Source organism: Rhinolophus hipposideros (assembly GCF_964194185.1).
Source record: "Rhinolophus hipposideros genome assembly, chromosome: 8".
In the NCBI taxonomy this organism is placed as follows: domain Eukaryota; kingdom Metazoa; phylum Chordata; class Mammalia; order Chiroptera; family Rhinolophidae; genus Rhinolophus; species Rhinolophus hipposideros.
Window position 1 is genome coordinate 57,554,197 of NC_138054.1, and position 23,534 is coordinate 57,577,730.

At 56.3% G+C, this 23,534-nt stretch overlaps 1 protein-coding gene across 2 annotated transcripts in view; it reads left to right on the top strand.

The window, feature by feature from the left end:
• The window catches only part of GLIS1 (GLIS family zinc finger 1), a 216,386-nt gene that overhangs the window by 180,027 nt on the left and 12,825 nt on the right, over positions 1 to 23,534 (top strand). For both annotated transcript variants that reach the window (XM_081057163.1, XM_081057164.1), the window contains exons 5-7: positions 13,219 to 13,380; positions 18,058 to 18,168; positions 22,383 to 22,515. In XM_081057163.1, the coding sequence (XP_080913289.1) occupies positions 13,219 to 13,380; positions 18,058 to 18,168; positions 22,383 to 22,515 (406 nt within the window). The remainder of the gene's footprint in view (positions 1 to 13,218; positions 13,381 to 18,057; positions 18,169 to 22,382; positions 22,516 to 23,534) is intronic.

The window sequence follows — 23,534 nt, forward strand, 5'->3', positions numbered from 1 at the left end:
GGGGCAGGGCTTCGGCATCAGACAGCCATGGGTTCGGTCCTGATGCGGCCCTTACTCCTTGGCGCCCTGAGCCAGGCGCACTGGGAGCCTGTTTCCTCACCTGCGCAAGAGGGTGAAACAGCACCTTCCTGCCGGGGGCCCTGAGGTGTCAGTGGGGCAGTGCACAGAGGGAGGGCTACACAGGCTGGGTTGACAGTACAGCTCCCAACGGCATTTGTCATCCCTTCTCTCTTTCCCACATCCCTGTGAGGGAGGTGGACAGACGGTGGTCTCTGTGCTATGATAACAGGTCTGAACCTGAAGTCCACACACACAAGTGAGAGAGAGACCGAAATGTGGCTGTAACGTTTTCCTTGACTCCCTTCCTATTCTGAGCGCCCAAATGCTGGGTAGCAAATCACAGGCAGCTCACAGACTCGTGCCCATCCTTCCTTTTAGTTTCTAAGTTCTGGAGTGTGGGGGGCGTACACTGAACCAAGGGCTCCTCGGAGCGTTTTCTCCCGTGGGCACCTGCTGAGCTGCCCCGCATCCTGCTCCATCTTTGGCCAGAATCCACCTGTGTCCCATCCCTCTGAAAGGCTGCCCGGGGTCAGGGCAGACTCAGCACCTCTCCCAATGCGCTGACCATGGGATCTCCTGAGACATCCGGAGCCCTGCCTACAGGGCACCTGAGCCCCATGATGGAGGAGCCCTGCACCAGATCCCAGCAGCCTAGCTGGGGGTGCTGTCCACACCCCCAGGGCCTGGCCCAGGAGTGAAAGGACAGAGCTCAGAGCCTCCCCTTTTAGAGACCCCCGTCCTCTATACTTGTCTTCCTTCCCCTCCTGTGTCCCTATCCCACCGGGAGCATTGTTCCAGGGCAGGAGCACAGAAGCTTTGCTCTTCCTCCCTGGCCTCCACGAATTTGAGGGGCTCCCTGCCCCTCACTTTCCTCAAAGCTCACTTATTTGTTATCGGGTTATTTCATTCATTAACAGATATTCACAAAAGCCCGCTCTGTGCCAGGCCCAGGGTTGGGCACTCTCAGATGCATTTATGGCAGAAAAACTTGTCTGAAATATTAACCGTGAGTGACTCATCTCTGTCTCCAGAGTTCTTTCCATTCAGCCCCGAGGCCTGCGATTTTGAAACCCAAAAGCCAGGAGCTCTCTCCTGTCTGCTCAGCTTTCTGCTAAGTTATCTCCTCCCGAGGCCTGCGGATAGAGGCACAATGCTATTCTACACGGATCCATTTGACAGATGAAAACTGAGGCCCAGCAGGGACAGGGACTTCCCCAGGACGTCTGGCCCAGGGGGCTCCTCGTGGCTGAACCAGCTAGGTGCCACTTGCACAGTGGGACAGTTGGGGTGGGGAGGCATTGGCAGCAGCTGAGAAGCCCCGACAGCCTCCGCTTCCGGGTCCCGCCTCTCACGGGGTTGCTATGATTCTGTGAGGACCAAGGAAGAGCGATGTTGTGCAGCCTGAGGTACTTGCTGCTGGAAAGGGTTGCCTTTGTCTCTGCCCAGCTTTTCACCCCTCCAAGGACTGGATTTCATTTGTCCTATGTTTTTGTTTGTGTAATTGGTTCCTAGTTGCAGTTGCCCTTCCTTCACTAGCTTGAGTGTGAAAGCTGGGCTGTCACCGTTCCTTCCGTCCCCATGACTAAGTACCCACCATGAACCCAGGCACCAGCCCAGGGCCCGCCCACCTTGGGGCCCCTTAGTCGATCTGTGGTGGGTGAGAGAGGGGTGACAATGCTGAAGCGGGTCAGCCCGGCCTGTTTATCCCGCTGGGCCCCAGGTGGCAGGTCCAACCCAATTTAGACCGGTTGGATGCCCTAAAGGTAACTTCGGAACCATCTGTCACCCTCTAAGCCGCCCTAATGGACATGTTGTTGCCGGGCTCTGTTCCTGAGCATGTGGGAACTGGTCACTCACCTCCTCGCCACAGGGTCCCTCCTGACACTGAGCACGTCCCTCTGTGACTCCCCCCAGCCCCACCGTGACCCCCACAGTTCCCTGCTGCCCCTGGAGCTGCCCAGCCCCACCCCTGCCCCTCACAGGCCTGGTTCGGAACATTGCCCCTTCACCAGGTGGGGTGACATCCTGGTGGCATCTGAGCCCCGGGTACACACTGGGCAGGCTGCTCCCACCCACCCATGACCTCAGACTGGAGCTTTGCGTGTTGTACACCTGTAATGATTCCCAGTGATCCAACGTGAGGTTTTCTTTTAGGGGATGGATGGAATGTATTAGATCTCTTTCCTCCCCTGGTAACCCCAGGATGCCATGGGTCATGCCAGGCTTGGCATTGATGCAACTGCCACCTGTGTGACCCTGGTACACATTCACCCCACTGTCCTACCCATCCTGGGCAGATGGCCCTGGGTAATTAAGCCCAAGGAAGGTAAGTGACTGGTTTAAGGTCACGTAAAAACCCGGGACGGAGCTAGGGCTGGAAGCAGATCTTCAGACCTTGATATTTTTCACATCCTGGACCCGTCCCCGCTGTTCCTTCTTGGTATTCATGAGAAGAGCTGAAAAGGGGACTAACTGTCCTGCCACCAGTACCAAGGCCACACGCTGTTGTCCATCACAGGTGTCTGAGGCCAGGTGTGGCACCGTATTTGGCAGTGAGAGCACTGAGGTTCCCATAGGCCAGGAAGAGAAGGAGTCGGACCTGAACGTGGGCAGTGCTGATGCCGGGAAACTTCCTGTGCAGGCTGTGGGAGCCAGGGTTGGAGATGGAGGCTGGAGAGGACCCTTTTATTCATCCTGGCTCCTCCCTCCTCCTCCTGAAGCAGCGCTCACACCTCCCCCAGCTCTTATGGTCGGATGTTGTACCACCTGGCCATGTGCCGCCTCAGCACATGACACCAGGTGCTTCTGCTCCTCAGTTGGCTGTTGAGATGGAGTGGCTGCCATGTGGTCTCCTGCCTGGGCCTGCCTTCCCTCTTGGGCATGAGCTCCTAGAAGCTGGACAGGCCGCAGGCAAGACCCCAGGGAACGTGCAGTGTCTGACCCCAGGGCAGGCAGTGAGACAGGCAGTGTGGCCTCAGCACCAGGGCAGGAGCCAGGGAGAACAGGAAGGGTGGCCTCAGAGAAGGGTGGGAGCAGGAGAATTAGAGAAGGCCTGGTGGGTGGGTGGCTGGATGCTGAGGCTTGAGACAAGCCTAGAAGGACAGGGTGTACTGGACAGGCGGAAGGGGAGCCTTCTGAGCAGAGGGCACAGCCTGCGCAGAGGCCTGGAGGCGAGACGATATGGCCGGGGGCAGGTAAGACGGAGGAGGCATTGGTCTAGAGGTAAGGGGGCCAAAGAGTGGCCTGCAGCCCTGTCTTGGGGTTCTCTCAGGCCATGCGTGCCCTCCCCAAAGCCAAGGCCAGTCCAGGAAAGTCAGGAGGTCCAGTGGGCTCAGGCCCTCCTGCCTGCAGCCTCAACGCCATTCCCGGGGGGCTCCCTGGAGGCGAGGAGAGAGGTGTGTAGGAACATGACTGTCCATGGGTCTGGCATGTTGGATGTGGAAATGTGTGAGTAAGAACATGTCTCTATGCACTGACCTCTGGGAAGCCTTTTCTGGATGTTGTCTCTGGGTGAATGTCTTCTCCCTGAGCGCACACAAACCACCCTGAGGTTGTCATACGCTGAGGCATCGGCCAGTTTATGGCGTGCGCTGGGCTGGGCCTCAAGCTGTGTGTCAGTGTCTGGGGTGTGTGGAGTTTGTACGTTTGTGCCTGTGGCGGGGTCTCGGGCTTACGTGTCCTTGGATATATGTGTGAGCTCATGTGTGCTGGCCTGTGTGTCTCTGTGACAGGAGTCATGGGTGTGTGAACCAGTGCTGTGTGTTGGTGTCCTGGGACTGTGTCTTTGACGTGTGGGTTGGTCGGGAGGGGCTTCAGGATGTCAGAGTGTGTGTGTCTGCGTTGCCAGATCTGTGGCAGGTGGCTCAGTGTGTGTATGTGTCAGTCGTTCTGTGCAGCTTGCTTTCTGCTGGGCCCTGGCCCCTCGCCGAGCCTCTTTCCGCATCTCCAATGATGTCCCCACAACTCAGCCTCGCATCCCACCTGTCTCCTTGGAGAGCAGACTCAGTCCCCTCTTCCACCTCCTACTTCTGGGACCTCCACACACACCTGGAAGGGTGGCCTAGCCCTCTCGGTCCTCACAAGATGGGAACAGAAACCCATTTCTTGCCTGGACAGGACACGCTGGTGAAGGGCCCAGCCCAGAGCCTTCAGTGCAGTCCTGGTGAGGGGTCTACACCCGCCCCATACGCACCATGCCCATCTTAGAAACATCCTCCTAAAGGCAGGCGCAGCCCACCCGGCTCCGGGAGCGAGGCGTGTCTCTGGCCATTCCTCCAACCCATTCTCCTTTTGCCCGTTGTGTGCCCCAACCCCTGCCTCAGCCTTCCAGCTTCTCTAGATGGTGTGAAGGCCTAGAGAGCTGAGCAGATGCAAAGAGCTCCCACGCTAGCCTCAGATTTCATGGCACAGCCTTGGTCCAGGCTGCTGGGGACACTGGTGTGGCCCAGGGCACAGAGCTCAGGCGCTGGAGTCACACCCAGGCTCCACCCTCATGAGCTCCGGGACTCACACATCATCTGGGGGCCTCAGTTTCTGCCTCTGTAACAATGGCAGGATGGGGGGTGGGGGGTGGGGGCCGTTGTGCTGGCCTAATGGGACGGAGGAGATGTGTTTAGGGAGAGTTGGGCCCAGTCCCGGGTACATAAAATGTGATAGCTGCTGTTAACAGTCAGTTTCCCTCCTGCACACCAATGTGCCTGTTCATTCATTTATTCAGACAGCACTGTGTACCCGAAGCTGGACCAGACCCTCAGGGGCTTCGCAGAGCAGAGTCCAGGCCGGTGCCCTCCAGAACCCTCCCAGAACCCTCCCAGAACCCTCTCCACACTTGTCCCTCCCCTTCCTGCCTTGACCTCCCCCCCCACCAGGACTGGGCAAGCACAGGCTCTAAGGAGACATCCTCTCCCCCCACCACCCCGTGGAAACCCCATCGGGACCCATTGGACAGTGACCTTAGGGCCAGAGTGCCCCTCCCAGGGTGTGGGGTTGGGGAGTGGATCTCAGCTCCCAGCTGGATGGCCTTTCAAGTTGGCCAAACATAGAATTATTTGACATCTTAGAGAAGGATCTGGCACCACATAGTTCTCCCATCCAAATCATTGTTGCAAAGTAAGTTAAAAGTTTGTACAAAAATGAGAAGCTGATCCCCGAACGGTCTGCCAGACTGCTGTAACCCAATATATTTTACCCTTAAACCAGAAATGTGTTTGTTTAGAAGCAAGTCACTGGCAAATGCCAAAAGTGGAGACATTTCCTCCCCTTCCCGCCCATGCCCTGCTCCCCCAAGCCCCCTCCGTGCCCTTTGTGCCGAGATCCTTACCCAGAGCATGAGAAACCGGGGCCTCCCTCCTCTTTGGGCCATGTCAGCTGCAGGGAGGAAACTTGACATTCGTTAGGTACCCACTGTGTGCCAGTTCCTACGCTGAGCATGTCCTTTTATTTACTTCTAACAGCCATTTGCGGAGGCCCCATTTTAGAGACAAGAAAAATGAGGACAGTGATGGGAGGTGACTTGCCCAAGTTTGTGGCTGTCAGTGGGGCCCCAGCACAAACCCCCAAGTGACCTCATGGCCTTCAGCTTGCAGCACAGTGTCCCACACCTCATATGTGACACAGTGCTCTCAATCCTTCCCTGGGGGCCAGAGGCACCAGCTGGCACCATGCTTGTGCTTCCCTGAATAATCTCACTTAGCCCTTCTACCCATGGGAGGAAGGCACAGAGAGGGCAGCTACCTGAGTGTGGTGAGCCCAGCGTTGCAGATTCTGCCGTCTGACTCAGTGCCCTCTCCCTCCTGTAGCCCGAGCTTGAAGGGTCCTCAGGCTTGGCCTAGAGGGGAGGAGGGTGCCCGTTCCCCAGCTCCCAGATAGTTCTCTGTCTTTCATCTCCTGCCCTTGGTTCTGTGAGCTGCACACAGCGGTAATGGATTGCAGTGGACTTTTTTCAATTAGGTTCTGATTTTCCCCTGCCTGTTACTATAAAACTCCAGATGGTCTAGGGCTTCACGGTTCCCGGGGTATTTTCCCCATTATTTTAATCTTCTTTGGTAACACGCCCCACATGTGGGAACGGGGCCTTTCAAGCCTCTGTGCTCTACACATCAGCGGGGCTCTTTCTTCTCCGCTGTGCCGCCTTGATTTTCCTTGCTGTGTGGTGGCATTGCCTGTCTCGAGGGGCCGGGAAGAAGGAGCGTGTCTGCCTTTCCTGGCATCAACTCTGCATCTGATGGGCCTGGCCTTTGCCTGGGGAGGGAACCCAGGATAGGGGCCCAGTTGGAAGGCGCAGTAATAGCTCCTGAGTGCCAGACTTATTTTTGGTGCTTCACATAGAGGTCCCTAAGGCAGTTGGCCAGAGTGGTTAGGGACACATATAGACCGCCTTGCACATTAGTCAGACTTGAGATCAGATCCCAGCTCTGCTAACTGCTGGCTATGGAGCCACTGATATCCCCTTTCTGAGCCTCAGTTTCCTCATCTGCAGAGTAGGACTGGGAAAGAACCTCACCAGCAGGGCGTGTTGTCACGATTAAAGGTGACACACACAGTTGCCGGCCCCTGATAGGTGTTAGAAGGACGTCGCCCAGTTACTTCCATCACTCTGAATTCACCCCTATTTCATCTTAGGATATATTTTAATGTTTATGCATTTTAAGGTAAATAATAAAAACCTGACATCCATTCTTACATTTTTTTTCGAGACTGATAGGTGTCTCTTCTGTTACTTCTCCCCTGTCTGTGTACCGCCTACCCACCGTAGCCACGCTCTCTGTTATCCGTGGCACGTGAGATAACAGAGCCAGATAAGCTCTGTTAGCCAGATAAGTCTGTAGTGTGTTTGGTTATTGGAGCCGGGGCATTTCAGATTCAGCCTGAATAAGAGGTGCCCAGATAATTCGCTGGGTGGACACAGATGGCATTAAGGCTCTGGGCCCCGGGATGCTGCATGTACCCTGTGCGCAGAGAATGCCCCTCTACCTGTGCCCGGGTGCGCCCATTTTACAGGTAAGGAATCTGGGCTCCAACAAGTGAGATGAACTTGCCCAAGGTCATCCCCTTGGGAAGTGTGGAGGCAGGATTTGCACCCAGATCTCTGATGCTGAAACTCAGCAGTGTGGGAGTTCGAGGAGACAGACACTACCAAGCCATCATCAGGGGCCAAGTCACACCAGCCAGAGAGCGCCTTGGACAGACCCGTAGCCTGAAGTGTCTGGTCTGGATACCTGATGCCATATGGAAATGAGTTGGGATGGAAGGGCAGGGGCCGGGCAGAAGACAGGGCAGGGGCTGGTACAATCACCGGAGAAATGCCAGGCGTTGAGTCAGGACAGTGGGCAGATGAGAAGAGAAGAAGGCAGGCATGTAAGATGTTTAAGAGACGGCATTTCTCTATCCCTACAGACAGATACCCAACCCTCACAACTGGTGGGGGCATCGCAGGAGGTCTGCCCCCCAGGGTTGTATACCTGCACCCTGAGAGCAGGGAGGAAGGGTTCTGCCCAGGGCAACATATTCCCTAGAACTCAGGGGATTGGGGGAGGGGCTGGGGGGTGGGAGAAGAATGTCAGAAAGGCGCCACCCCCTGGGATGCAGACCCCATGGCAGCATCATTACACTTGGGTCACAGTGGCATTGCCTGAGGGGCTCATCCTCCAGCCCCCTCGGGGAAACTGATGCCCAAAGCCAGGGATGTGCCTGTTGGCTCTATTTCTGCTCCAGCAAGACCCACATTCCCCTTCTGGCAGCAACTGTACGCCCACAACACAACAGCGGTGGGGCACCTCTCCCTGCTGCCCTCTTAGCCCCCATGCAGCTGATGGATGGGGCCCCTTCAAACCATTCCCACCCCAAAAGGCTGCCTCGCTCTCATTGGGAGCTGCTTCTGGCACCCAAAGGCTGCCCCGTGGGCTTGGCATGGCAAAGGCTTTAGGGCCAGACCAATCAATGGGAGCACATCAACCAGGGGCCGAGTTATTGAACTCTGGGGTCAGTGAAAGCAGACCCGCACTGGGATCCTCCCTAAGGGCAAGATAGGAACATCTCCCGGCACATCACAGCAGTGGCATCGAGGCAGCAGGTCCCCCACACTGTGTGCCGTGCGGCGTGCACGTTGCCTCATCCTCACAGCACTCTGACTGGTCACCATCATCTTCATTTTACAGCGAAGGAGACAGGCATAGAGAATGGCACCGACTCGCCAAGCTCGCAGGGCTGCCTGCTTCCCACGTCGGGACCCTTCACCTGGGCTCTGGCATACCAGACGGTGGAGGGCCTCGCATGCCAGGCTAGAGGTACTGACCGGGGGTCAGAAGGCACCACGAGCCCGGGAGGGTCCTGAGCGGGGTGGAGGACAGTTCAGAAATAGACTCCTAACACCTTAGAGCCAGAGGGGACTTGGGGGCTGTCTGGTGAAGCTGCTGGCTATCAGACAGCAGGGGCCCAGCTGTTGGCTTCCAGAGCAGGCCCTTCTGCCACTGTGCGAGCCCTGCCAAGTGCTGGCTCCCCAGGAGGGCACAGACCTGCCCAGGTGCCCGCCAGTCAGAGACTGAGCCAGGACAGCCTGGGCTAACTCCCCATGGCAGGAGCTACTGAGGCACATATATATCCCTCTGACTTGTCCCCAGCCTGCTCAGGCCCCATCCCTCGGCTGACACCCAGATACACCTGAGCCAAGGCCTTGAGCCCAGGGTGTGGTGAGAAGTAATGTCTAGATATCAAGCTGGAGAAGAGGGGAGGGAGTGAGGTGAGGGGTTAAGGAGTGAGAGGTGGAAACAAGACATGGGACAAGGGAGCCTACCGTGCTCAGTGAGACATGTCTTACACACACACACACACACACACACACACACACACACACACACAGAAACACACACCCCTTCCAACTCTGCAGAGGGGCAGTAGGACCAGGAGTTGCCACCCCAGGCAGAATGCCACTCCACTACTTACCTGCTCTGCAACCTTAAATGACAGTTACAGTGACGACATTGTGTGCCAGGATAAACACTTACTGTGCATTATTTCATTTAATCCTCACAACCACCCTCTATGGTAGGTAGAACTCACCCCGTTTTGTAGATGAGGAAACCGAGGTTCAAAGAGCTGAAGGCACTCACCTTGGCTCATTCGTAAGTGGAGCAGCCCAGGTTGTCCCCCACCAGAGCCCTGCAGCAGCCATTATGCTGGTCCCCCTCACCCTACCCCAGCGAGCACACGTAGGTGCTGAACCCGTGAGTGTTTCTGTCCTCCTTTCTCTGCCTCTGTTAGGCCATCGGTGTGGTTGTTGACTGGAAGGACAGGGGAGACCCTGGAGGCAGCTGGAAACAGAGCCCACACACCCGCAAGGCCCGCGTGTCTGGGGTGCTGGCCCGGAAGGGGGCGCTGCTCTGCCAGAGCTCCTGTGGGATCCTCCTCCCAGACCAGGCCTCATGTGCAGCACCCCTTCTCCATTGCCGCTACCTCTGATTCTACCTGGAAGGGTGCCACCCTGGCCAGCCTGCAGCTCAGCTTTGGGGAATTCTAGAGGCGGGGGCAGGACAAGACCGGGTGTGGCATGGGCATGGGGCACATGCCCAGATCTGGGGTCCCTTGATGAACACTGGGGGTAAGAAGTGCTCTCACAGGGGCAATGCACCCCCAGGCCCAGAAACCCCCATTCTTACCCCCATTGGATCACATGTCTAACCCACCCTTTGCCCCTTGAATGCTATGCCAGCCCTGCCCTCCAACTGGAGGCATGGAGAGAAGGCAGTGGGTGTTCAGTGGAAACCTAACCCACTCCCCGAGGAGGGCTGGGGCGGTTGGGGAAGGCTTCTCAGAGGAGGTGGTGCTTGAGCACGGCTAACTGAGCGAGGGAAGGAGGGCAGGCCAGGCTGCGGGGACAGCTCCAGCAAAGCCTTGGGCGCACGAAAGTTCCTGCTGCCTTCAGTGGGTCACACTCTGCTCCCTGCGGCACAGCGTGACACCTGGGGTGTGTGCAGTAGGGAGAGGGTTTGGGGCCATATTGGAAGAGAGTGAACCAAGCAGCAGATCCTGAGCTCTTGAAAAATATATGCATTAATTGTCAGCGAGCTGGAAGGGAAGGTGCCCCATAAGGGGCGTAGCCTGAACAACGGCATGGAGGGTAGGAGAAACTGTACTGAGACAGAAGGTTGGCCAGACAGGCGACCAGACCCTCGTGGGGAAATGATGTAGCAGAAGAGATGATTCACCAATCTCCAGAGGCCAGTGGACCTTTCCACGCTCAGGAAAATCCCGCAGCACCTGAGGAGTTACCATGGCTCTGCTTCAGATGTCTGCCCTCGCCGCTTGGGCCAGAGAGGAACTCAGGGACCACTTGGGTGCCGAGAGGCAGGCTCCTCTCCAGCTCACTTTGGGGTGGACTTGGCATAAGGCCATCGCAGAAGAGCAAGGGGTGTGGCTTGTGGCCTGTTTACTTCCCAGACAGGATTTCCTTCTGGTTTGGATGCATGGAAAAGGCACATCTGGAAGTAGGAAGCAGAACAGCGTCTAAAACCCAGCTGTGGGCAGCTTGCTTTGGACCCGCAGCTAGACCTTTAAGGGCGAGGCGGGGAGGGAGCTTGTCACGGAGGGGTCGTTGTCTCTGGGCCGTGTGCTCATATCTGGCGAGCACGTCTGGCCTGGTCTCCACCCGTCCTGCTGCCTTTGCCTTGGATCCGGCCTCGCTGACCCTCAGCTGTGACGCGACACCTGCCTTCTCACCAGCCCTAGATGTTATCAGCAGCCCAAGTGGTGGTGGGGGGTCTTCCCCGTGTGCACATCTGGTCCCGTGCCCTCCCTTTTTACGGCCCTTCTGTGGTCGCCACTGTCCCCAGGGTGGAGTCCAGACTCCTCAGCCTGCCATTTGAGCCCCCTCTCTCTGGCTTCTGATCTCCTTTTAGGCTCCTCATCTACTAGAGCCCACCCCATACCCCCAGTGTGTACCCCCCACTCAGCCCCAGAGGGGCCCCCACAGGGACTCTGTGTCCTCTCCGCACTTTGGTGCCCCTGGGCCTGCCTCCCTTGGCATTCAGTGTCCATCGCCCCACTCCTCTGTGGTGTCCTGGTCATTGCTCAGGGCTCAGCTGGGCCAGGGACTGAGTGAAGCAAATGTCTCCGTGTTACGTGCCTGACTGCATGTCTCTCTGAGCTGCTACAGCCCCCACCTCTGATGCCTCGCCTTTCCCAGGCGGGTTAGGTGCCGCCTCTGTGCTGCTGTGGCCTCGTGTTACCCCCGGGCCCTTTCTGGGTGCTGTGTTTTGTCCTGACGATGTATGTGTGTGCCTCCTCGTGGGCTCTGCGCTCCTGGGGGGTAGGACCCGGGTCGGGTTCTCTCTCTGACTTGGCCTCTCCCAGTACAGGGCTGGAGCTGGTCAGTCCAACTGAACAGCCAACACCAAAAATGACCAAATGTGCTAAACTGCTCTGGATGGGGACACTGACCTGTCAGTGAGAAAATAAGCCAGGTGGACGCCTGGGTCTGAATCCACCTGCAGTTCCCTCCAGGCTCCCACCCGTAAACTATTAACAGAGAAGATACCTTTAACGTTGGGAGGTAGGGGCAGAAAGGAACCCAGTACCCAGCTCAGAAAAGACGGAGGTTATGTCTTCCAAATGTGGACACAGGCGGGAGCTGTCAGCTCCTTCCTCCACCTGCAGATAAGCCCAGAGAAAGGGTGGAGAAAGGCCATGGGGGGACTGCTGGTCCTGGGAGACGCTGCTGGTCTGGCTCAGAGGCGTGGGGTCACGTGGGGCCTGATCCGGTTGGCAGTTCAACCCTGGCCTGGGGGACGAAATCAATGGCTCAGGAGAGGGAACTGGCGTCCTCTGTTCTCATCCTCCTAAGGGTCACCCCACCCTCACCTGCCCCAGGAAGGCAGCTGGTAGCAGAGCCACTTGGGCTTTGGCATCAGATGTGGCCTGCATCCTGTCTTTTCCTGCAATCACCACGGGAAGCCTCCATCTCTGAGGTGGGGCCGTTGAGGCCACATACTTCATGGGTTGTTCTGTGGTTAAACGCCCAGCAGCAGTTCTGGACGGACAGAGAGGTGTGGGTCGGTGTTGAATCCCCCCTTACCCGCGGCACACAGCACGGGAGGACGGGCCAGACGGTGGGGAGAGGCAGGAAGGAGCAGCCAGTCACACCAGACTGGCTATCTCTTCCTCCACCAGGCGGCGTTTCAGCTGGACTTTAAAGGCTGGGGGTCGGGGATTGAATGGATGGTTATAAGAGACAGAGAATAAGTGGTGGGAGTCTGGCGGGTTCGATGCCAGGCCCACAGGGCTTTAAGCAGAGAGCAGCAGGGTCCCGTTTCTTCATCAGAGCCTGCCTCTGGGCAGCGGTGTGGAGAATAGGGAGGGAGGGTTAGAAATTAGAGGATTCCAGGGAGAGAGGTTGGAGCTGGGCAGAGGCTGCTGGGACCAGGTCAACCTGGGGACACAGGAGGAGGGCGCTGCTTTTGCTGCTCTCTGTCCAGCCCCACCCCCACCTCCGACCAGAGGCATCACATGTTTGTGCTACACCCACTGTATGCCCACTGCCCAGCACAGGGCCTGGTATGTGGTGGGCATTGGATGGCTTAAACGGCCAAATGATTCATCAAAGACCCCGAGTTTACAAATGTGGTCATTGTGCTGACAGCAGTCAGCTGAAACTGCTGCAGATGGCCAGAACCCTTTGACAGTCAGTGTCCTACCCTTTGGGGCCCTCATTTCAGCCCCGAGTGGTGGCCACACAGTCTCAAATTTGTAGGCAAGGAAATAAGGCACAGGGAGGCCGAGGGCTGTCAAAACCAGGGCTGTTTGCACTACGACACGTGCTTGCCATCTGTCCATTCAGGGCTGTGCTGCTGTCAGAGCAGCCATCGTTTCCAGATGCCATTGGAGAGGGGATCCTTCCAGATCCACAGATGGAAAGACCACTCTCTTCTCCAACCCTAGTGGCCACTTCCAAGTCAGGGGTGCAATTGTGTCTGGACTTATCAGGGCTTCCCAGAGAGAGCGTGGGCTCTGAGTACTTCATGGGGAGTTGCTGAGCCAGGGCACCTGGACACCTCGAGCAGGACACGGTGCTGGGGAGGGGGGAGGAAGAGGACGCTGGGGCCATCTCCAGGCTGGGTGGGAGGCCCACGGGGGCTGCAGAGCACCCCTCACCAGCCTCTCCCGCAGTTTGAAGGATGCAGCAAGGCTTTCTCACGGCTGGAGAACCTCAAGATACACCTGCGGAGCCACACGGGCGAGAAGCCATACCTGTGCCAGCACCCAGGCTGCCAGAAGGCCTTCAGCAACTCCAGTGACCGCGCCAAGCACCAGCGCACCCACCTCGACACGGTAGGCCTGAGGGGGGAGGCAAGGGTGGGAGGGGGCGGGACGTGCACACGCCCCCACATGTCAAATGCAGGATGGGAGCCCGGGTCCATGCAGAAACTCTGCCTTCATCCTTGAGCCCTGTTGACATTTGGTCAGGATGACTGGGAGGAGAGAGGAGTCCTGTCATTATAGGATATTTAGTGGTATCCCTGGACTCTATCCACGAGACAGTGATTTCCCATCTCTCAGTTGTGACAACCAAAATTCCTCTGGACTTATTGCCAGATGTCCTGGGGAGGAGGTAGTAAAGTGTCCCCCCATTGGGCACCACTGCTGTAGCCTAGCAAGGTACCCGTGTCCTTGCATATCCCCATGGAGAGGGTGAGCTCACCATCCCGAGTCCTCTCCCCAGGCCTGAGTTGTCAGCCACCCCCGGAGCAGTCTCTCCCTGCCCTTCCTTTTTCTTCTCCATAGAGACAGGCCAGAGGCTCTTCAAGGCCATTTTTTACCCCTTGAGCCTGGTGGGTGAGGAGTTGAGGTGAGCAGGTCCTAAGACTCCAGGCTCCTGGAATAGTGACCTGGCCCCAGGTGCCTGTATGTCACCTCCTAGACAGTGAGACAACCAGTGGCTTTCCCAGGGTCAGTGCAAGCATTACCTCTGTGAATACACACCTCAGCGGTTAACAGAACGCTTCCTAAGTCATGGTCTCCCAGGATTTCCTACTGACCCTGTCAGTCAGGGGGTCACTAACCATTTGACAGATGAGGAAAGCAGGGCTCTGGGAGGTTTAGTGCCTGCTCAGCTGGAAGGTGGCAGAGCTGACGCAGAGCTGGGCCTCAGCCCAGTCTCACAGGGCCCGTGTGAGGGGGTGCATGTGGCCTGGGAGGACCCCAGCCCAGCTGTGCATCAGGAAACAGGTCTTCAGCCAGAGGCCAGTCTGGGACCCTGGCCTACCTGTGTCTCCTCTCGTCATGTAAATGTTTGGGGAACTCTGCTGGTAGGGGGCTAAGATACCTGAGTGGCTGTCCAGCCCAGCCTGTCTAGACACAGGTATACAAATGAGGAAACTGGGGCCCAAAAGGGGGATCGACCCCCCTCCCAGGGTAAACTGGAGGCCTCAAAACAACAGAGGTCCGAGCTGGAGGCCCTCTGGTCCGAACGCCTTCTTTTATAGCTGGGAAAAACAAGACCTGAAAAAGATGGGGGGATGGCAGAAAATAGCAGGGAAGCCATGGTTTGGGTCCAGGCCAGGCCCTGGGCAGAAGGTTCTAAACATCTTCCCTATCTCCATATCACACACACTCCCCCCGTTTAATCCTGGTGACAACCACAGGGTCGGGGCCATTATCCCCATTTTGCAAATAAAGAATCTGAGACTAGGAGAAATGAAGTCACTGATTGTCGCCCAGCTAGTAAGTGGCAAAGCTGGGATACAAACCCTGGGTCACATGCTTGCCTTCATTACCTTCTCACACACCCAGCCCTGGGGGCCCTTGGGGTGCAGCCCAGGCCCTGAGAGGCACACACTGTGCCCCAGCACTCTGCTTAGGTCTCCCAGAGGCCACATGGCAGCACCAATAGCACCAGGCCTCTCTGTACGTCCTCCCCCAGGCCTGGGCACTGTCCCTCCAGGCCTCTCAGGGTCACCCACCCTGAATTACCCCCTTCCTTCTTCCCCCTGACTGCATTTCCTGGACCTAGCCCCAAACCAACAGGCCTCTGGACCCTACGTGGTGTGTGAACAGAGCTCCGAGGCCTAGGTCAACTCAAGCCCAGAATGAGCCCGCAGGGTTGTCTCAGGCTTTCATCACCCCAGAAGGTCCTGGTGAAGCCTGGGAGGTGCAGCTGCCAAGCCCAGCCCCTGCTTGCACCCAGCCCCACTTAAACATCACAGGCAGCTCTGGGTGGCTGGGTTGCTTTCCCAGCCCCCGAGGCTCAGAGGCCCAGCTGGTCAGCCCCGTGCAGGATGGATCTTGTTTTCCAGAGGGGACCCGGTCGTGTCTCCAGTTCCCGTCTGGTACCAGAGAACATGGGATTCTGTCCATGGGCAGGAAAGTGGTGGAACAGACTGGAGAGGACCAGCCTGGATCCCAATCCTGGCCCTCCACCTGGTCCCAGGGGTCCAAGGAATGAATGCTAGCCTCTCTGGGCCTCAGTTTCCTCAAATACCTACCTCACAAGAGAGAGATGGGAATCAACTGAGATGACAGATAACATAGCCTGACACACCATCTCCGTAGGAAACACGAGTCCCTCCTTTCCTGGGCGCTGACAGAATGCTGACCAAATCCTGCCATGTCCCAGGCACTGGGTATAGGCTCCAGTCCTGACTGCCTCAGACTCCCTGACTAAGCCACGGCCTGCTCTGGCCTCGTTTTCCCCAGTGGCAACATGGAGGTGATAATCCCTTCTTTGCCCTGGACAATCCGCTGCTGACTAGAGGAGGTGCCCTAGTAGAGTGTCGTGGGCACACTCTTATTCACTTGGGATCTTGGGCAAAGCATCAGCCTCAGTTTCCTCATCTGCAAAGGGGGAGGCTTCTCAGCAGGGTGAGTGTGAGACGGAAAGGGCATCGCAGATGGCAGGTGCCGGCACATAGGGGACGCTCGGTACGCGAACACAGACCCGGAGGGCTCTAGGAGCCTCGGCGCTCCATCCCCACACACGACCCAGGCTATGGAGCCTGTGCAGTGACTCCAGGCCTGTGACTTGGCTGCTGCTTGGGACAGCCACAGGGTTTCCTGAGGGCTCACAGGGGAGCTGGGCCGGAGGACTCTTCTGCGCATGTCAGGCCCTGGGAAAACAAACATGGAGATGGGCCTTGTGCCCTCCTTCCAGACGAGTGCATCTGCACACAAGGAACTCTGCTTTTCTACAAAAGCGTGTGGATTTGTATCAGTGTCCCCAAGGGACAGAGCCTGGGGCGGGGCAGGGCAGGGCAGAGCCGGAGACTGAGAGTGAGAGTGAGAGTGAGAGTTGGGAGGGGTCCGGCCCATGAGAGAGGGTATGTGTGTGTGTGCATATGTTGGGGTGGGGTCAGGCCTATAGGAAAGGGGCCATGTGTCTGTCTGTGTCTCTGTGTGGTTGGGCGGGGGGCAGGTCTGAGGCATACCGTCCACCTTCCCACCCCCATGCCTTCCTTTCAGCGAGGCAAGCTTCTCACCGCTCTGTCTCTCTCTTTTTGTTCTCCTCCATTTCTTTAACCTGGCAACTCTCCGTGGCAGCACCAAGGTACAGTCTTCTCTTTCTGCTTGCCTCTCCGCACGGGTCCTTAGGTCTGAGGTCACCTAACCTCACCTCGGTCCACAGGGCAGAGTTACCTTGAGGTTTGGGGGGCAGTTCCATGTGGGTGTGTCTGACAGGCACACAGAGATCCTTGGTACTTAATCCAAGAGGTGTCACCTCCTCCAAACATTCTCCTGTCCCCTACAGTTACTGGAGGCCAATGGGCCCAGAGAAATAGGAACCACTAGGTGTGTTCCAAAAGGGAAGCCTTTGGGATTTTAAGCCCCAGTAGCAGCTGGAGTCCCCAAGTACAGCGTAGGGGTCGCCCCCATGGGAGAGCTCAGAATCCGGTTATAGCCACGGAGCCCCTGCCCTGGGCCCATCCATGAGACCTGACAGGGACCCAGGGACTGTCCCCTGAGGAAGACTCACCACCTGGTGGACAAGGACAGTGGACAAAGCCAGCAGTGCATGTAGACATTGCTGCTGATGGGAAGCTCGGGAGGTGGAGGTGGGAAGCTTCACGGAGGGCTTCCCGAGGAGGTGACGAGGGCCGGAGGCAGGGGCAGGAGGAGGGGGAGACGTAGGAGGCCCGTCGCAAAGGGCTTTTGGTGGCCAGAGATGGGCTGTATCCAACGCCCCAGGGAGCAAGGGAGTGTTTAGAAGGTAGGAGCATGGCCAGCTCTGTGAGAAAGGCCCCCTGGCTGTGAGGGTGAGGGGAGATGGGAGGCGCAAAGAGCAGGGTGGGGCCTGGGCAGAAACCAGGGGAGGCCGTGGGCGTGGATTTGTTCTAGATGAGTGATGGGAGCCCCAAGGGAAAGGGACACAAAAGGCACAGACCCCCAGCCTCCCCAGGCCAGTGAGACCCAGTTCCCTTCTGGCCTCCCGTGATTGTCGGGGCAAGGACCAGAGAGCAGTCTGGGGACTGCGGCACCACTGCCGGGAGTGGTCAGCCACTCCCAGCCTGGGGCCCTGCTGTACCCCAGCCTGACCCCATGTTCCTGCCCTCCTGGCACCATGCTGTCCCTCTCTGTTCCCTCTCCTCCTCTCCAAGGCAGCCACTTCATTTCACTCTTTGTCCACTTGCTGCTTCTCTGCAGCTCTGGGCTACAAAGGGTATATTCTTTTCTCAGAGCCAGTGTCAGAGCTGGAAGGATCCTCAGTTGGCCCCATTTTGCAGAGGAGAAAAGTGAGATTCAGAGAGGGGAGGCAACTTACCTGAGATACCTGAGTGAGGGCAGAATGGAGACACAAATCCCCTCCTTTGCTCCCAGGCCAGGCACCTTCCCTGCACCCTTGGGCAGGACTGGCTGAGAGACCCCCCCCTGGCTGGGGACATGGCAGGAGGGTCAACAGTGAGTCTACAGCCTGCCCCTGGCCCAGTCATCCTCCCCACTGCAGGTCACACAGCAGGACCTTGGGCCTGGCAGGTGGTCCCTCACTCACACAACCTCTGCCCTCTGATGTTATAGAAACCATACGCCTGTCAGATCCCCGGCTGCTCCAAGCGCTACACGGACCCCAGCTCGCTCCGCAAGCACGTGAAGGCCCATTCGGCCAAAGAGCAGCAGGTGCGTAAGAAGGTAAGACAGCCCCCGTTCCTGGCCTCCCAGCCGCCTGTCCAGCATCAAGCCACACTCCTTGAGTGCATTCGCCCCTCCATATACCCGAGGACACCGCTGTCCATCGTCCACCATCTGTCTCCTACCCGTCCCCTGAGTGTACTTCCTCACCCCCTGCCAGCTGGACAGACCATCCAGCTCCTCTCTCATCCATCTGCCCACTCACCATGGCTCGTTTAGTGAACATTTGATGTCAGGTACTGTGTAGGCATTGGAGATGAAAAAATGGAAAACCATGGTCCGCACCTCCAATGGAGACCTGGTGGGTAAGTGGCAGACGTAAAGAGCTAATTCAGTACAAGATAATAAAGACTGCAAGGAGGCAAGCAGAGGTTAGTCCAGGACACGGAGAAGGGCCTTGGCCCATCAGGGCGGACACAGAAGAGTCGTGGAAGAAGCAGTAGAGCACAGTGAGACGCGCTCTGGAGCCTGCCCAGGTACCCTGTGGCCTTGGGCACGTTTCCTACCACCTTCATTCTTCATGCTCCTCCACTGTCCAGTGGAGACAATGAAGGACTTGCTTTAAAGGGTTGTCATGAGGATGAAATGAGTAAACACATGTTACGGGTTTCGAGCGGTACTCGGCCCAAAGTAAAAATTCAGGACAGGGGTGTTGTGTTTTGTCTTGAAGAAGGGGAAGCGTTGGGCAGGTGAAGACAGTCAGAAGAGTGTACCCCCGAGAATGAGTGAAGCTTGAAACACTGCGCGAGGACCAGTGGGCAGCCCGCCTGTGTCGAGGCTGAGCAGCGAGGCAAGCAGGGAAGGGACGTGACAGCCCCGAAGCCTTGCCAGGGAGTTGAGGCTGTCCTGACGTCAGTGGGTGCCATCGAGGCCCTTAAGTAGGGAAGGGGTGTCACCTTGAAAGACGGCTCTGGGGGCGGCTTAGAGAATGGGTTGAGGGTGCTTGGAGGGAAATGCGAGGCAGGGAGGCCGCTACTGAGGAGCAGGAGAGATGGCAGGGGCTGACTGGGGCAGAGCAGGAGGGGAAGAAGAGGGACTGGGCTGGGCAGGAAAGTGGCAGAGGAGCACCAGGGCTAGAGTTTGGGAGGCAGGATGGATGGTGGTCCCCTTCACCAGGACAGATAATCTAAGAAAGAAGCAGGTTTGCAGGAGAGAGCAGCGGGTTCCGTTTTGAATAAGGTGTGAACCACTGAGGAACCCAGCACAGTGGGAGGGTTGGGACTACTGTGTTTCCCGAAAATAAGACCTAGCCGGACAAGCAGCACTAATGCGTCCTTTGGAGCAAAACTTAATATAAGACCCGGTATTATATTATATTGTATTATATTATGTTATATTATATTATACCCGGTCTTATAGTAAAATAAGACCGGGTTTTATATTATATAAGACTCAGTATTTATTATATTCTATTCTATTCTATTATATTATATTATATTATACCCGGTATATGTTATATTATTATATTATATTTATATTTATATTATATTATATTATATTATATTATATTATATTATATTATATTATATTATATTATATTATATTATATTCCCAGTCTTATATTATAGTAAAATAACACCAGATCTTATATTAATTTTTGCTCCAAAAGACACATTAGAACTGATTGTATGGCTAGGTCTTATTTCCGGGGAAACACAGTATAACTTGGGGCAGAGCCTACCAAGCTGGGTTTAGCCGACATCTACAGAAGATCACTGGGGCTATGGGAGCGGGGGTACATGGGTGCCAAGGAGGGTATGGGGGTGAAGAGAAACACCAGGGCCCACTCCGGGGCCGTCAGCATGACGGAGGAAGACAGAGGGGAAAGAGCCCATTCAGTTGCTAGCAAGCTTCATGGAGCACCTTACTATTTCTCGAGCAGTGTTCCAAGCTGTGGATACAGGTGTGAATAAAGCAGAGAAAGGCCTAGAGTCTAGAAAAGCAGACCGCGTTAGTCCATGGGATAGGGGTTTGTAGAGATGGGGGGGGTTGGAGCAAGCAGGCCTCAGTGGGAAAGATGATGGGGAGGGCAGCCAGGCTCGATACTTTGGTCTTCATCCTGCAGGCACTGGGAGCCACTGGAAGCAGGAGAACAGAAAAGGGACATAGTTAAAGCCGGGACCATGAACTCACCAGTGAAAACACCACATCTGTATTCACCCTGAGAAGGGAGGGCCAAGCCTTATGTTTCAGACTGTATCTCATGTCATCCTCACTAGAACCCTAGGAAGTGGGCACTGATTATTTTCCCCATTTTAGAGATGTGGAAACTGAGGCACAGAGAGTTCACAAATCTGCCCAGAGTTGTGCCAAATGGGAGTGACAGAGCCAGGGTCCCATCCCAGACCCATCTGTCTCCAGGGCTTGAGTTCTCCCCACCATGCTCAGGTTGAGGGGCCTGAGCAGGATAGGGAACGGCCTAGGCTTTGTGCCAAGGAGGCTTCTGTCCCCAGGGGACTGGTGCCCGAGGACCAGAATCCTGCCCTGGTTTTCCCAGGCCCCATGCTTGGCTTGCACTGGGCCCCAGGGACCTGGGGCCGCAGATCTGCAAACTTCCCAACAATAAGTATCTATTAAGAGCCATCGGGGATGATGTATCTTTCTGGGTAAAGCGACCCTTGTATTATGACAGCTCCTTGGCAGCCCTGCTGCGTTTCAGAGAGAATTAGAAATGCTTTTCTTCCTTAATTCTCCTCTCCCGCTGCTCCTAATCCAATCGACATTGTGGTCTGCAAGGCATGCTTTGGCCCTCTTTTGCCAGAAACTTAATTTACATGGAAAACAGCTGCTGGGTCAAGGAGCTGAGGGCCCATGGAGAGGCTGGGCATGCCCTCTCCAAGCCTGGGTGATGGCCCTTCTGGCCTCGGAGAGTGGAAAAACCCTTGGGGCTGACTCTCAGCTGCTGTGTGACATGAGACAAGACTGTCCCCTTCTCTGGGTTGGTTTTGTCCCGGATAAAATGAGAATTTGAACAAGTCAATCTTCAGGGCTCCAGAAGTGAGGCTCTGGGATTTCCCTGTGAGAAGCAGTTTTTCCCTCCAGGTGCATGCCCTCTCATCTCCTGATGTCCCTAAGGCACCAACCAGCCCCTCCCTGTCCCGATCTGTCGCCATCTGGAGAAGCAAAGATGTTCTGAGGTGTTGGTCCCCAGTCTGTCTCTGGGATTAACTGAAGGTGCTTGGCCAAAGATGAGCCAGCCCAAGCTGGCTCTTAGCCAATGATCTCGGATCCATATATTGATCCAGTGTGCCCACTGTCATGTGACCTTGTGAGACACGGCCAGCCAGAGTCAGCCAGCCCTTTACACAGCACATTTAACAAGTATGCTTGTACCCATCATCTCATTATGCCTCGGAGCAGCCTGGGGTGAGAGGTGATTATTGTTGCTACAGGCAGGAGAGGAAGAACCAGAGAGGTTATTTGCCCAATGTCAGACACAGAGTAAGAAGTGACGGAGTGGGATTTGAACCCAGGTCTTCTGTCCCTAGCCCTGGACTATTTCCCCTGGACCTTATGCCAGGAAGGAAAAAGGATGGTGGGGATGGGTGAGAAGGAGGGAAGAGACTGCGTACCTGCTGTATTTTACTTCTCCGCACCAGTCCACCTCCGTGGCAGCCATGAGGACATACCTCACAGACCTCCAGCCACCTGTGGGAGGCCCCAGCTGCTGCACTGACACCCACCTCAGCGTCATGCTGACGCTGTGCCTCCTGCGGGCTGCTCCCAGCCAGTGACTAAATGTGGCAGGCCCTGCGGGGGTGCTGAGATAAGACCCCTTCCCAGGAGACACAGGACACCCGCCCCCCGACTTACTTCCAGCAAACTCTGACTCCCTGAGGACCCCCTGGCTCCCTAGACTCCCAGTCTAGGAAGCTCCCATCCACCTCCTTTTCCTCCCTCCTTTTCTGGTGGTTAGACTCGTATCTCGGTCTGATGGCTCTCCCGGCTTGCCCAGCGCTCTCACACAGGCACTTCCCCTGTTAACATTCTTACATGTTTAATCTCAGCTTAGTATTTGCTTTTCAGACCTGAACTAACAACCTTCACAATGTACACAATTAGCTCCATTTTACAGATGAGGAAACTGAGGCTCAGTGAGATAAAGAGTCTTACCCTGGGGCCACTGTCCTTACTGCCTTGTCCCCTAAGGTGAGCATTACTGTTGGGCAGGTGGTCTCTTGCTGACACCCTCTCTCCCTGTACTTGCCCTCCAGCTGCACGTGGGCCCTGATGCTGAGACTGACGTCCTGACCGAATGTCTGGCCCTACAGCAGCTCCACGCGTCCACACAGCTGGCTGCCAGTGAAGGGAAGGGTGGCCGCACCCTGGGTCAGGAGCTACTACCAGGTATGCATGCGGGGAGGCAGGGCCAGGCACGTAGCTTGGAGTATCCTTTTACTGCCATCCAGCCCTGCAAGAAGACAAGAATGCCCACAGACCACTCAGAGCCATATAGGCACGATTTGCTGAGGGACACCCACTCCTCTGGGCTTAATTGCGTCTGTAGCTTATCTAAGTGGACATGTATTCCTTCAAACTTTCCTGTGGTTCCCCATTGCCCATGGGAGGAAACCCAGGCTCTTCTCATCCTGGCCTCCGAGGCTGCACAGGGCCGAGCTGCGCCTGGAAGCCTCCTGGCCCACCCTTGGCATACTGGACACAGTTCCTTGAATACCTTCTGCTCCCTCTGGCCTCCGAGCCACTGTACACACCTTGCCTTTCTCCTCCCCCCTCCTCTTCACTAAGGCAGCAACTTTGCTGCCTTCAGGACCTGCCTTAAGGTTCAGGCCTGGGACTCAAGTTGAAGTCCCACGTACTGCAAACCACGACCCCTTGACTCGAGAACACCAAGGCTCTGAGAGAGTGGGCAACTTGGCAATAATCACTTCCAGCCCCTCAGTAAACTCTGAGGCCCAGAGATGGGGCCCCCCAAACCTTTGGGTCCCTGCAGGCCCATCCAGCTGGACACTCAGAAGCTCTGGTCCAGCTGAGGGGCAGCCTGTCTGTCCCTCTCTGCAGCCACGAGCAATGGGGCAAGTCTTGGGCCCCAGCAGGAGTTCCTGGCTGTGTGGCTTAGGAATCTAGCCCAGATCAGGACAGTGTGGCCTGTGGATTCCAGCTGACAAAGTTGTGCTCTGCCCTCTCCTCCCCCAGAAGAAACCACAGCATCAGAGCAGAAAGGTCTTCCCACCCTCTGGGATTTCTTGAATTACTCCAACCATTTTAAACATTTTTTATTTTTCAATTTTGTATTCTTTCCTCTCAGCATGGAAGTAGCAGCAGATTTAAAACTATGTCAAAGCACTTACCAAAACAGCCTTGGAAAGAGAGGTGTTTGTCCTTTTTCTGGATTGCCCTTCACAGGG